Here is a 12,786-nt window from a genome sequence, read left to right as displayed (position 1 = left end):
TGTTCATATGTACTTGCTTTTAAATGAAACGTTATATGTAAAATTACAATGTAACATTATAAAATGCTTTAAAATGAAATGTTATATGTAAATACTAAATGTAATGTAATAATATGTACATGCTTTAAAATAAAACGTATTATGTAAAATTACAATGTAACATTATAAAATGCTTTAAAACGAAATGTTATGTGTAAATACCTAATGTTAAATTATAAAATGAAATGTTATATGTTAATACTAAATGTGATATTAAAATATGAATCTGCTTTTTAAACAAAATGTAATATGTGAATACTAAATATAACATTTTAATGTGTTTGCTTTTAAATAAAATGTAATATGTAAATGTTCAATGTTACCTTTTAAAATGCTTTTTAATGAAATGTTATATGTAAATACTAAATGTTATATTTTAATATGTGTTTGCTTTTAAATAAAATGTTTTATGTAAATGTACAATGGAGGAGGGGAGAACGCAATGGCTGGCTCAGGTCGCTTGGTAAAGCGGCTCCTGCTTTACCTAGCGATTTCAGCGGTTTTTCGGCCCGACAGTGTCTTTCAACGGAGCAAGCCCACCTATGAGCACCTGTGGACCAGGTTGCGACCACCGGATGGCGTGGACAGCACCCCCGCTGTCCACGGGGTGAGTGTCCCTGTCTGGATGCTGCTAGTACACTATGGGAGTATTGAAGTGGCCGAGAGTCGTGCGGTATGCAGGCAACGACGGCGGCGTGAGAGCGGTGTGCTGCTGCAGCGTGCTGCTCGGCACCTGCTTTTCATGCCAGGAATGCCCACGGCGCGCCACCCAGTTTACTTTCTTCTGGGCAGTGTAAATTCTCATCATATTACAACCGCTTTTTGTTTCATCGGAACTGGAGCATATTTTCTCATTATCCTAATATCTATGATGGATATTGAGACCAATCCTGGCCCTGCTGACGAGCCCATTAGTATGGAGGCGCTCAGCAGGCTGCTTGATGTAAAATTGAAAGTCACCAATGATGCTATTGATGGCCTGAAGGACGTCGTGGAGGGTTTTGGCACTCGTTTGACAACCATGTCGGACAGAATTGAAGAGCTAACAAATGAAAAAGTGGCCCTCGCCGCGCGTGTTGATCGACTAGAGAAGCAACTCGCCACTCAAGAGGGCGAAAGGCGGCGGAAAAACGCAGTGGTGTTCGGCGTCTTAACCGCCGACAACCTTGAATCGGCGGTAGATGACCTGCTATTTGAAAAACTGGAGTTGCCGAGAAAGCCCAGGGAGGAGATCGTTGAGAGCTTCTTCCGCATTGGAAAGCCTGATGGACAAACGCGGCCAATAGTCATAAAATTTTGCAGCCAGGCACAAAAGAGCATTGCGATGAAAAATGCCTTTAAGCTGAAGGGGAAAAAAGAAGCCATCACTGATGATTTGACCCCCGAGGAGAGGAATGATCGTCGCGAGCTGCTCAATGCGCGCAAAGATGCTCTGCGGGCCGGCATGCAAGTGAAAGTCCTACGAAATGGCTTAATAGTTGGTGGTAAAAAAATGACTCTTGCGGTCATACGAACAGTGGGCTGGCTCGATAACCTTCAGCAGCCGCGGCAGAAGCACAGCAACGATGGTGAGAGCGTGGCCAGTGCATCGCAGAACGGCAGGGGCCAGGCGGCGGCAGCGGCGAAGAAGCGCGACCGACAGACTGCCATGCTCTCACCCGACAATCCGCCCGACAATCAGCCCCTCGAGCCCCGAGCTGGCCTGTCCCAGGGTTTTGCCACCGCGCCCCTCAACAAAAAGAAAGCGTCCAGCCAGACAAAGGCGGTGGGCAACTCCCAGAGGGGCAGGAAGGCTCGGAGTCTCGAGAGGGTGACGAGGTCAACGACAATGGACAGTCAAGTGTGCAGCGAGGGTTCCAACGCAGATTGAAGACGCCCGAACTGTTGCTTAAAGGTGATGTGATAAATTTTATGTCCGATAAAAATGCGAATCCAAATTGTTATTTTAAAGTAATCAGTATTAATGCTCAGTCTCTCGCTGATATTGACCATATGAGATTATTGCGGCACCAAGTGTCACTAAATTGTCTCGATTTAATTGCGATAACAGAAACGTGGCTAAAAGATAAACACAACCTCGAAAAGCAGTTCGAAATCCCGGGCTACCAATTTATTCGGCACGACCGACCAACAACACGGGGTGGCGGCGTCGCCTTTTATTTGCGTAATAATCTTGACTTTAAAATAATTTCGCGTTCGGACCAGAATGACGCTAATTCCGCAGAGTTTTGTAACATTGAAGTTGTCCTCAAAAGCTGCAGGGTCCTGATTTGCATAATTTACAGAAGACCAATATCTTCTGTAAATTTTGAGCCATTTTTTTACGAGCTTCAAAAATGCTACGCAAATTATGAATACTGTATGCTGATGGGCGATTTCAATTGCAATTTCAAGGAAAAGTCGCCGTTGCTGAGCAGTTTGTCAAATAATTTGCGGGATTTTGGCTTGAATAGGCTGCCAATTGATGACACTCATCATGCGTACAACGCGGTAACAACGATTGATGCGATTATTTGTTCCTCCAATTTAAATGTTGTCAACTGTGGCAAAATGCATAACCTTCTGTCGAGTCACGCCATACTCTATGCGATTCTCGAGATCGAAGCTGACGACAAAACCGAGAGTGTGAGACTTGTTCGCGAGTTTCACAAAATCGAGCGTGATGTTCTTTTGAGAGATGCGCGTGGAGTTGAGTGGCATAAAGGGGCTGAAAACTTGTCAGTTGACGATTTTTTAGCCAACTTTAACAAAAATATGTTGTCTCTGTATGACAAGGTAGCGCCAAAGAAGAGAGTCATTAAGACAGTTAAATTTAAGCCGAGTCTGCCTGCTGACGTTGACAAATTAGCTAAGGAGCGTGATAAAGCGCATAAAGTAGCCAAAAAGAAGAAAACCAAGGAGTCATTTAAACTATATAAATCGCTTAGAAATAGAGTCAAGCAGAAAATCCTAAACTTCCAAAAGTCGGTAATTTATAATTCACTCGATAAAGTGGGCGCGAGCAGGCATTTATGGAGCAAATTGCGTTCTCTTGGGCTAATGAAAAGCAAGGCTAGCAGTGCGGGTTTCCCCCTCTCGGTGGACGAACTAGTTGACGGGCTCACAGTGAGGAGAGAGCCGGAGGTCTTGGATCGCATAGACTACGATCTCCGGCTGCCTCGTGTCATTGAAAGCGAAGAAAAATTTTACTTCAGCTATGTTCGTCCACTGGAGGTGAAAATGGCATTGCGTGGCATCGAGTCATCTGCTGAAGGAATCGATGCAATTTGTAACAAAATGCTTAAGCTAGCTGATGATGTTATTTTGCCGTCCTTAACCCACATAATAAATTCCTCGCTACAGACAGGCCACTTCCCGACAGAATGGAAAAAGGCGATTTTGAAGCCTTTGCCAAAAGTGAGTCGCCCGGCCACCGCGAGCGACTATCGGCCAATTAGTATTCTTTGCACCGCGTCTAAAATCCTCGAAAAAGTCGTCCACGACCAAGTGACAAAGTATTTGAGTAGTTTTGACGTGATAGATTCATTCCAGTCTGGATTTCGGCGAAAGCACAGTACAACAACAGCGCTTTTGAAAATTACTGAAGACCTCCGGGTCTCGATTTTCAAAGGCGAGCTAACGTTGATGATATTTTTAGATTACTCCAAAGCTTTCGATCTAGTCGATCACTCACTTCTTCTGATTAAATTGCAGCAGTTAAATTTTTCAAAATCGGCAATAAATTTTTTTCACAGTTTTCTCAGCGGGAGAATGCACGCGATCAGGGGAGAAGGCGGAAAATTTTCAAAGTGGGTTGAAATCGAGGCAGGTGTCCCACAGGGCTCGGTACTCGGCCCACTATTGTTTTCCGTATTCACGCATGACGTCGTGCATCTCTTTAAAGGGCGCTGCAATTATCACCTTTACGCTGACGACATACAGCTATACTTGAGCTGCAGGCCAGATGAGATTGAAAATTCTGTCGCAGCAATGAATACTATTCTAAATGATGTTGTCATTTGGTCTGAGCGGCACGGGCTTAAGCTGAACCCGCGGAAAACGCAAGTTCTGCTGGTCGGGTCTGAGCGAATTCACTCTAGACTCGACCTACGGAACTTGAGTAAGGTGCGCATGATGGAGACGGAATTGCCGTATCGCGACGAGGTGGACGTTGATTATGTCGAGTTTGATTTCAGCGACCGAGTTAAAAATTTAGGCATTGTGTTCGACCGATACCTGTCATGGGAAGGGCAAGTCTCGCGAATTTTTCAAAAAGTCTTTGGCACGTTAAAAACTTTGGAGAAGTTTAGGAATGTGACTCCAGAAAAAATCAGAATTAAACTAGTCAAAGCGTTAATACTACCCCATTTCGACTACTCTGATGTTGTGTTTTGTAACTTGAGCGCGGCGCAGATCAATAGGCTGCAAGTATTGCAAAATCATCTCATAAGGTATATTTTCGGAGTGAAACGTGGTCAGCGACTTTCCCCGTTGTATAAAAAATGCCAAATATTAAATGTCACTGATAGACGTAAACTGCATGTTCTAGTCCAGACTCACAAAATTTTGTATAATAATAGTCCCCAATATTTGCGCAATCTTGTAACAACAATGCATGATGTCGATTTTTTGGGTAGGTCACGGGCGCATCGAATGCGACTTCGGGCCCCCTTTGTCAGTGTAACAGTGCCTGAGCAGTGCTTCCAAGTCATTTGTTATCGCCTGTGGAACAACCTGTCGCCGAATCTGTGTATGAATGGGAACTCAAGTGCATTCAAACAAAAACTGAGCCAAACATTTCTTGCCAAATACTGATATGATAGACTGATTTTTACTATTACCTCTGTTATCAAATACAAAAAAATGCTTTGTTATATTTTTTGTTAAGTTCTGGATGTGGATGTATGGGGCACAGTTGCCCTGCTGATCCGTAATAAACAAAATTTGAATCTAAATGTACAATGTAACCTTACATTATAAAATGAAATGTTATATGTGAATACTAAATGTAATATTCTAATATGTATTTGCTTTTAAAAAAAATGTAAAGTATGAATGTACATTGTAATATTATAAAATGCTTTTAAATGAAATGTAATATGTAAATGTTCAATGTAACCTTTTAAAATACTTTTAAAAGAAATGTTATGTGAAAATACCTTATGTTACATTATAAAATAAAATGTATTATGAGAATACTAAATATGATTTTATTTATTGAATCTGCTTTTGAATCAAAATGTAAAAAGTAAATACAAAATGTAATATTTTAAGATGTAATTGTTATTAAATAAAATGTAAAGTATAAATGTACAGTGTAACAATATAATATGTTTTTAAGTGAAATGTTATATGTAAATACTAAATGTAATATTCTAATATGTATTTGCTATTAAATAAAATGTTATAATAAATGTACAATGTAACATTTAAAAATGCTCTTAATTAAAATGTTATATGTAAATAATCAATGTAACCTTTTAAAATGCTTTTAAATGAAGTGTTATGTGTAAATACTTTAAGTTACCTAATAAAATGAAATGTTATATGTAAAAAATAAATGTAATATTCTAATATGTATTTGCTATTAAATAAAATGAAAAAACAAACGTACAATGTAACATTTTAAAATGCTTTTAAATGAAATGTTATATTTAAATACTAAATGTAATGTGTTCATATGTACTTGCTTTTAAATGAAACGTTATATGTAAAATTACAATGTAACATTATAAAATGCTTTAAAATGAAATGTTATATGTAAATACTAAATGTAATGTAATAATATGTACATGCTTTAAAATAAAACGTATTATGTAAAATTACAATGTAACATTATAAAATGCTTTAAAACGAAATGTTATGTGTAAATACCTAATGTTAAATTATAAAATGAAATGTTATATGTTAATACTAAATGTGATATTAAAATATGAATCTGCTTTTTAAACAAAATGTAATATGTAAATACTAAATATAACATTTTAATGTGTTTGCTTTTAAATAAAATGTAATATGTAAATGTTCAATGTTACCTTTTAAAATGCTTTTTAATGAAATGTTATATGTAAATACTAAATGTTATATTTTAATATGTGTTTGCTTTTAAATAAAATGTTTTATGTAAATGTACAATGGAGGAGGGGAGAACGCAATGGCTGGCTCAGGTCGCTTGGTAAAGCGGCTCCTGCTTTACCTAGCGATTTCAGCGGTTTTTCGGCCCGACAGTGTCTTTCAACGGAGCAAGCCCACCTATGAGCACCTGTGGACCAGGTTGCGACCACCGGATGGCGTGGACAGCACCCCCGCTGTCCACGGGGTGAGTGTCCCTGTCTGGATGCTGCTAGTACACTATGGGAGTATTGAAGTGGCCGAGAGTCGTGCGGTATGCAGGCAACGACGGCGGCGTGAGAGCGGTGTGCTGCTGCAGCGTGCTGCTCGGCACCTGCTTTTCATGCCAGGAATGCCCACGGCGCGCCACCCAGTTTACTTTCTTCTGGGCAGTGTAAATTCTCATCATATTACAACCGCTTTTTGTTTCATCGGAACTGGAGCATATTTTCTCATTATCCTAATATCTATGATGGATATTGAGACCAATCCTGGCCCTGCTGACGAGCCCATTAGTATGGAGGCGCTCAGCAGGCTGCTTGATGTAAAATTGAAAGTCACCAATGATGCTATTGATGGCCTGAAGGACGTCGTGGAGGGTTTTGGCACTCGTTTGACAACCATGTCGGACAGAATTGAAGAGCTAACAAATGAAAAAGTGGCCCTCGCCGCGCGTGTTGATCGACTAGAGAAGCAACTCGCCACTCAAGAGGGCGAAAGGCGGCGGAAAAACGCAGTGGTGTTCGGCGTCTTAACCGCCGACAACCTTGAATCGGCGGTAGATGACCTGCTATTTGAAAAACTGGAGTTGCCGAGAAAGCCCAGGGAGGAGATCGTTGAGAGCTTCTTCCGCATTGGAAAGCCTGATGGACAAACGCGGCCAATAGTCATAAAATTTTGCAGCCAGGCACAAAAGAGCATTGCGATGAAAAATGCCTTTAAGCTGAAGGGGAAAAAAGAAGCCATCACTGATGATTTGACCCCCGAGGAGAGGAATGATCGTCGCGAGCTGCTCAATGCGCGCAAAGATGCTCTGCGGGCCGGCATGCAAGTGAAAGTCCTACGAAATGGCTTAATAGTTGGTGGTAAAAAAATGACTCTTGCGGTCATACGAACAGTGGGCTGGCTCGATAACCTTCAGCAGCCGCGGCAGAAGCACAGCAACGATGGTGAGAGCGTGGCCAGTGCATCGCAGAACGGCAGGGGCCAGGCGGCGGCAGCGGCGAAGAAGCGCGACCGACAGACTGCCATGCTCTCACCCGACAATCCGCCCGACAATCAGCCCCTCGAGCCCCGAGCTGGCCTGTCCCAGGGTTTTGCCACCGCGCCCCTCAACAAAAAGAAAGCGTCCAGCCAGACAAAGGCGGTGGGCAACTCCCAGAGGGGCAGGAAGGCTCGGAGTCTCGAGAGGGTGACGAGGTCAACGACAATGGACAGTCAAGTGTGCAGCGAGGGTTCCAACGCAGATTGAAGACGCCCGAACTGTTGCTTAAAGGTGATGTGATAAATTTTATGTCCGATAAAAATGCGAATCCAAATTGTTATTTTAAAGTAATCAGTATTAATGCTCAGTCTCTCGCTGATATTGACCATATGAGATTATTGCGGCACCAAGTGTCACTAAATTGTCTCGATTTAATTGCGATAACAGAAACGTGGCTAAAAGATAAACACAACCTCGAAAAGCAGTTCGAAATCCCGGGCTACCAATTTATTCGGCACGACCGACCAACAACACGGGGTGGCGGCGTCGCCTTTTATTTGCGTAATAATCTTGACTTTAAAATAATTTCGCGTTCGGACCAGAATGACGCTAATTCCGCAGAGTTTTGTAACATTGAAGTTGTCCTCAAAAGCTGCAGGGTCCTGATTTGCATAATTTACAGAAGACCAATATCTTCTGTAAATTTTGAGCCATTTTTTTACGAGCTTCAAAAATGCTACGCAAATTATGAATACTGTATGCTGATGGGCGATTTCAATTGCAATTTCAAGGAAAAGTCGCCGTTGCTGAGCAGTTTGTCAAATAATTTGCGGGATTTTGGCTTGAATAGGCTGCCAATTGATGACACTCATCATGCGTACAACGCGGTAACAACGATTGATGCGATTATTTGTTCCTCCAATTTAAATGTTGTCAACTGTGGCAAAATGCATAACCTTCTGTCGAGTCACGCCATACTCTATGCGATTCTCGAGATCGAAGCTGACGACAAAACCGAGAGTGTGAGACTTGTTCGCGAGTTTCACAAAATCGAGCGTGATGTTCTTTTGAGAGATGCGCGTGGAGTTGAGTGGCATAAAGGGGCTGAAAACTTGTCAGTTGACGATTTTTTAGCCAACTTTAACAAAAATATGTTGTCTCTGTATGACAAGGTAGCGCCAAAGAAGAGAGTCATTAAGACAGTTAAATTTAAGCCGAGTCTGCCTGCTGACGTTGACAAATTAGCTAAGGAGCGTGATAAAGCGCATAAAGTAGCCAAAAAGAAGAAAACCAAGGAGTCATTTAAACTATATAAATCGCTTAGAAATAGAGTCAAGCAGAAAATCCTAAACTTCCAAAAGTCGGTAATTTATAATTCACTCGATAAAGTGGGCGCGAGCAGGCATTTATGGAGCAAATTGCGTTCTCTTGGGCTAATGAAAAGCAAGGCTAGCAGTGCGGGTTTCCCCCTCTCGGTGGACGAACTAGTTGACGGGCTCACAGTGAGGAGAGAGCCGGAGGTCTTGGATCGCATAGACTACGATCTCCGGCTGCCTCGTGTCATTGAAAGCGAAGAAAAATTTTACTTCAGCTATGTTCGTCCACTGGAGGTGAAAATGGCATTGCGTGGCATCGAGTCATCTGCTGAAGGAATCGATGCAATTTGTAACAAAATGCTTAAGCTAGCTGATGATGTTATTTTGCCGTCCTTAACCCACATAATAAATTCCTCGCTACAGACAGGCCACTTCCCGACAGAATGGAAAAAGGCGATTTTGAAGCCTTTGCCAAAAGTGAGTCGCCCGGCCACCGCGAGCGACTATCGGCCAATTAGTATTCTTTGCACCGCGTCTAAAATCCTCGAAAAAGTCGTCCACGACCAAGTGACAAAGTATTTGAGTAGTTTTGACGTGATAGATTCATTCCAGTCTGGATTTCGGCGAAAGCACAGTACAACAACAGCGCTTTTGAAAATTACTGAAGACCTCCGGGTCTCGATTTTCAAAGGCGAGCTAACGTTGATGATATTTTTAGATTACTCCAAAGCTTTCGATCTAGTCGATCACTCACTTCTTCTGATTAAATTGCAGCAGTTAAATTTTTCAAAATCGGCAATAAATTTTTTTCACAGTTTTCTCAGCGGGAGAATGCACGCGATCAGGGGAGAAGGCGGAAAATTTTCAAAGTGGGTTGAAATCGAGGCAGGTGTCCCACAGGGCTCGGTACTCGGCCCACTATTGTTTTCCGTATTCACGCATGACGTCGTGCATCTCTTTAAAGGGCGCTGCAATTATCACCTTTACGCTGACGACATACAGCTATACTTGAGCTGCAGGCCAGATGAGATTGAAAATTCTGTCGCAGCAATGAATACTATTCTAAATGATGTTGTCATTTGGTCTGAGCGGCACGGGCTTAAGCTGAACCCGCGGAAAACGCAAGTTCTGCTGGTCGGGTCTGAGCGAATTCACTCTAGACTCGACCTACGGAACTTGAGTAAGGTGCGCATGATGGAGACGGAATTGCCGTATCGCGACGAGGTGGACGTTGATTATGTCGAGTTTGATTTCAGCGACCGAGTTAAAAATTTAGGCATTGTGTTCGACCGATACCTGTCATGGGAAGGGCAAGTCTCGCGAATTTTTCAAAAAGTCTTTGGCACGTTAAAAACTTTGGAGAAGTTTAGGAATGTGACTCCAGAAAAAATCAGAATTAAACTAGTCAAAGCGTTAATACTACCCCATTTCGACTACTCTGATGTTGTGTTTTGTAACTTGAGCGCGGCGCAGATCAATAGGCTGCAAGTATTGCAAAATCATCTCATAAGGTATATTTTCGGAGTGAAACGTGGTCAGCGACTTTCCCCGTTGTATAAAAAATGCCAAATATTAAATGTCACTGATAGACGTAAACTGCATGTTCTAGTCCAGACTCACAAAATTTTGTATAATAATAGTCCCCAATATTTGCGCAATCTTGTAACAACAATGCATGATGTCGATTTTTTGGGTAGGTCACGGGCGCATCGAATGCGACTTCGGGCCCCCTTTGTCAGTGTAACAGTGCCTGAGCAGTGCTTCCAAGTCATTTGTTATCGCCTGTGGAACAACCTGTCGCCGAATCTGTGTATGAATGGGAACTCAAGTGCATTCAAACAAAAACTGAGCCAAACATTTCTTGCCAAATACTGATATGATAGACTGATTTTTACTATTACCTCTGTTATCAAATACAAAAAAATGCTTTGTTATATTTTTTGTTAAGTTCTGGATGTGGATGTATGGGGCACAGTTGCCCTGCTGATCCGTAATAAACAAAATTTGAATCTAAATGTACAATGTAACCTTACATTATAAAATGAAATGTTATATGTGAATACTAAATGTAATATTCTAATATGTATTTGCTTTTAAAAAAAATGTAAAGTATGAATGTACATTGTAATATTATAAAATGCTTTTAAATGAAATGTAATATGTAAATGTTCAATGTAACCTTTTAAAATACTTTTAAAAGAAATGTTATGTGAAAATACCTTATGTTACATTATAAAATAAAATGTATTATGAGAATACTAAATATGATTTTATTTATTGAATCTGCTTTTGAATCAAAATGTAAAAAGTAAATACAAAATGTAATATTTTAATATGTAATTGTTATTAAATAAAATGTAAAGTATAAATGTACAGTGTAACAATATAATATGTTTTTAAGTGAAATAATATATGTAAATACTAAATGTAATATTCTAATATGTATTTGCTATTAAATAAAATGTTATAATAAATGTACAATATAACATTTAAAAATGCTTTTAATTAAAATGTTATATGTAAATAATCAATGTAACCTTTTAAAATGCTTTTAAATGAAGTGTTATGTGTAAATACTTTAAGTTACCTAATAAAATGAAATGTTATATGTAAAAAATAAATGTAATATTCTAATATGTATTTGCTATTAAATAAAATGAAAAAACAAACGTACAATGTAACATTTTAAAATGCTTTTAAATGAAATGTTATATTTAAATACTAAATGTAATGTGTTCATATGTACTTGCTTTTAAATGAAACGTTATATGTAAAATTACAATGTAACATTATAAAATGCTTTAAAATGAAATGTTATATGTAAATACTATATGTAATGTAATAATATGTACATGCTTTAAAATAAAACGTATTATGTAAAATTACAATGTAACATTATAAAATGCTTTAAAACGAAATGTTATGTGTAAATACCTAATGTTAAATTATAAAATGAAATGTTATATGTTAATACTAAATGTGATATTAAAATATGAATCTGCTTTTTAAACAAAATGTAATATGTGAATACTAAATATAACATTTTAATGTGTTTGCTTTTAAATAAAATGTTTTATGTAAATGTACAATGTAACCTTTAAAAATGCTTTTAAATGAAATGTTATGTGTAAATACTTAATGTTACCTAGTAAAATGAAATGTTATATGTGAATATTATATGTAATGTTATAATATGAACTTGCTTCATAATAAAATGTAATATGTAAATGTATAATGTAACATTATAAAATGCTTTTAAATGAAATGCTATGTGTAAATACCTTATGTTACATTATAAAATGAAATGTTATATGTGAATACTAAATGTAATATTCTAATATGTATTTGCTTTTAAAAAAAATGTAAAGTATGAATGTACATTGTAATATTATAAAATGCTTTTTAATGAAATGTAATATGTAAATGTTCAATGTAACCTTTTAAAATACTTTTAAATGAAATGTTATGTGAAAATACCTTATGTTACATTATAAAATAAAATGTATTATGAGAATACTAAATATGATTTTATTTATTGAATCTGCTTTTGAATCAAAATGTAAAAAGTAAATACAAAATGTAATATTTTAATATGTAATTGTTATTAAATAAAATGTAAAGTATAAATGTACAGTGTAACAATATAATATGTTTTTAAGTGAAATGTTATATGTAAATACTAAATGTAATATTCTAATATGTATTTGCTATTAAATAAAATGTTATAATAAATGTACAATATAACATTTAAAAATGCTTTTAATTAAAATGTTATATGTAAATAATCAATGTAACCTTTTAAAATGCTTTTAAATGAAGTGTTATGTGTAAATACTTTAAGTTACCTAATAAAATGAAATGTTATATGTAAAAAATAAATGTAATATTCTAATATGTATTTGCTATTAAATAAAATGAAAAAATAAACGTACAATGTAACATTTTAAAATGCTTTTAAATGAAATGTTATATTTAAATACTAAATGTAATGTGTTCATATGTACTTGCTTTTAAATGAAACGTTATATGTAAAATTACAATGTTACATTATAAAATGCTTTTAAATGAAATGTTATATGTAAATACTAAATGTAATGTAATAATATGTACATGCTTTAAAATAAAACGTATTATGTA

The 12,786-nt window shown here is 37.8% G+C and overlaps 2 protein-coding genes across 2 annotated transcripts; both read left to right on the top strand.

Annotated features, from left to right (window-relative positions):
* The first annotated feature begins 473 nt into the window (after window positions 1-473).
* On the top strand, window positions 474-4,847 carry LOC135947633 (uncharacterized). Its single transcript, XM_065496512.1, has 2 exons — window positions 474-1,933; window positions 4,656-4,847. Exon 1 carries the CDS (start codon window positions 482-484, stop codon window positions 1,907-1,909), a length of 1,428 nt encoding a protein of 475 aa, XP_065352584.1. The 5' UTR covers window positions 474-481; the 3' UTR covers window positions 1,910-1,933; window positions 4,656-4,847.
* A 1,317-nt stretch (window positions 4,848-6,164) lies between these two features.
* LOC135947632 (uncharacterized) lies at window positions 6,165-10,538 on the top strand. The gene is made up of 2 exons (XM_065496510.1): window positions 6,165-7,624; window positions 10,347-10,538. Exon 1 carries the CDS (start codon window positions 6,173-6,175, stop codon window positions 7,598-7,600), a length of 1,428 nt encoding a protein of 475 aa, XP_065352582.1. The 5' UTR covers window positions 6,165-6,172; the 3' UTR covers window positions 7,601-7,624; window positions 10,347-10,538.
* Window positions 10,539-12,786: the final 2,248 nt, after the last annotated feature.

The sequence above is a fragment of the Cloeon dipterum genome, unplaced genomic scaffold, assembly GCF_949628265.1.
Source record: "Cloeon dipterum unplaced genomic scaffold, ieCloDipt1.1 scaffold_10_ctg1, whole genome shotgun sequence".
Taxonomy (NCBI): Eukaryota; Metazoa; Arthropoda; class Insecta; order Ephemeroptera; family Baetidae; genus Cloeon; species Cloeon dipterum.
Note: the sequence above shows the minus strand (reverse complement) of the source record. Positions and strands in the feature narration are given on the sequence as shown.

What these genes read in the sequence shown, in the direction of transcription:
- LOC135947633 (XM_065496512.1), top strand. Translation starts at nt 482, where the DNA reads ATGGCTGGCTCAGGTCGCTTGGTAAAGCGGCTCCTGCTTTACCTAGCG.
- LOC135947632 (XM_065496510.1), top strand. Translation starts at nt 6,173, where the DNA reads ATGGCTGGCTCAGGTCGCTTGGTAAAGCGGCTCCTGCTTTACCTAGCG.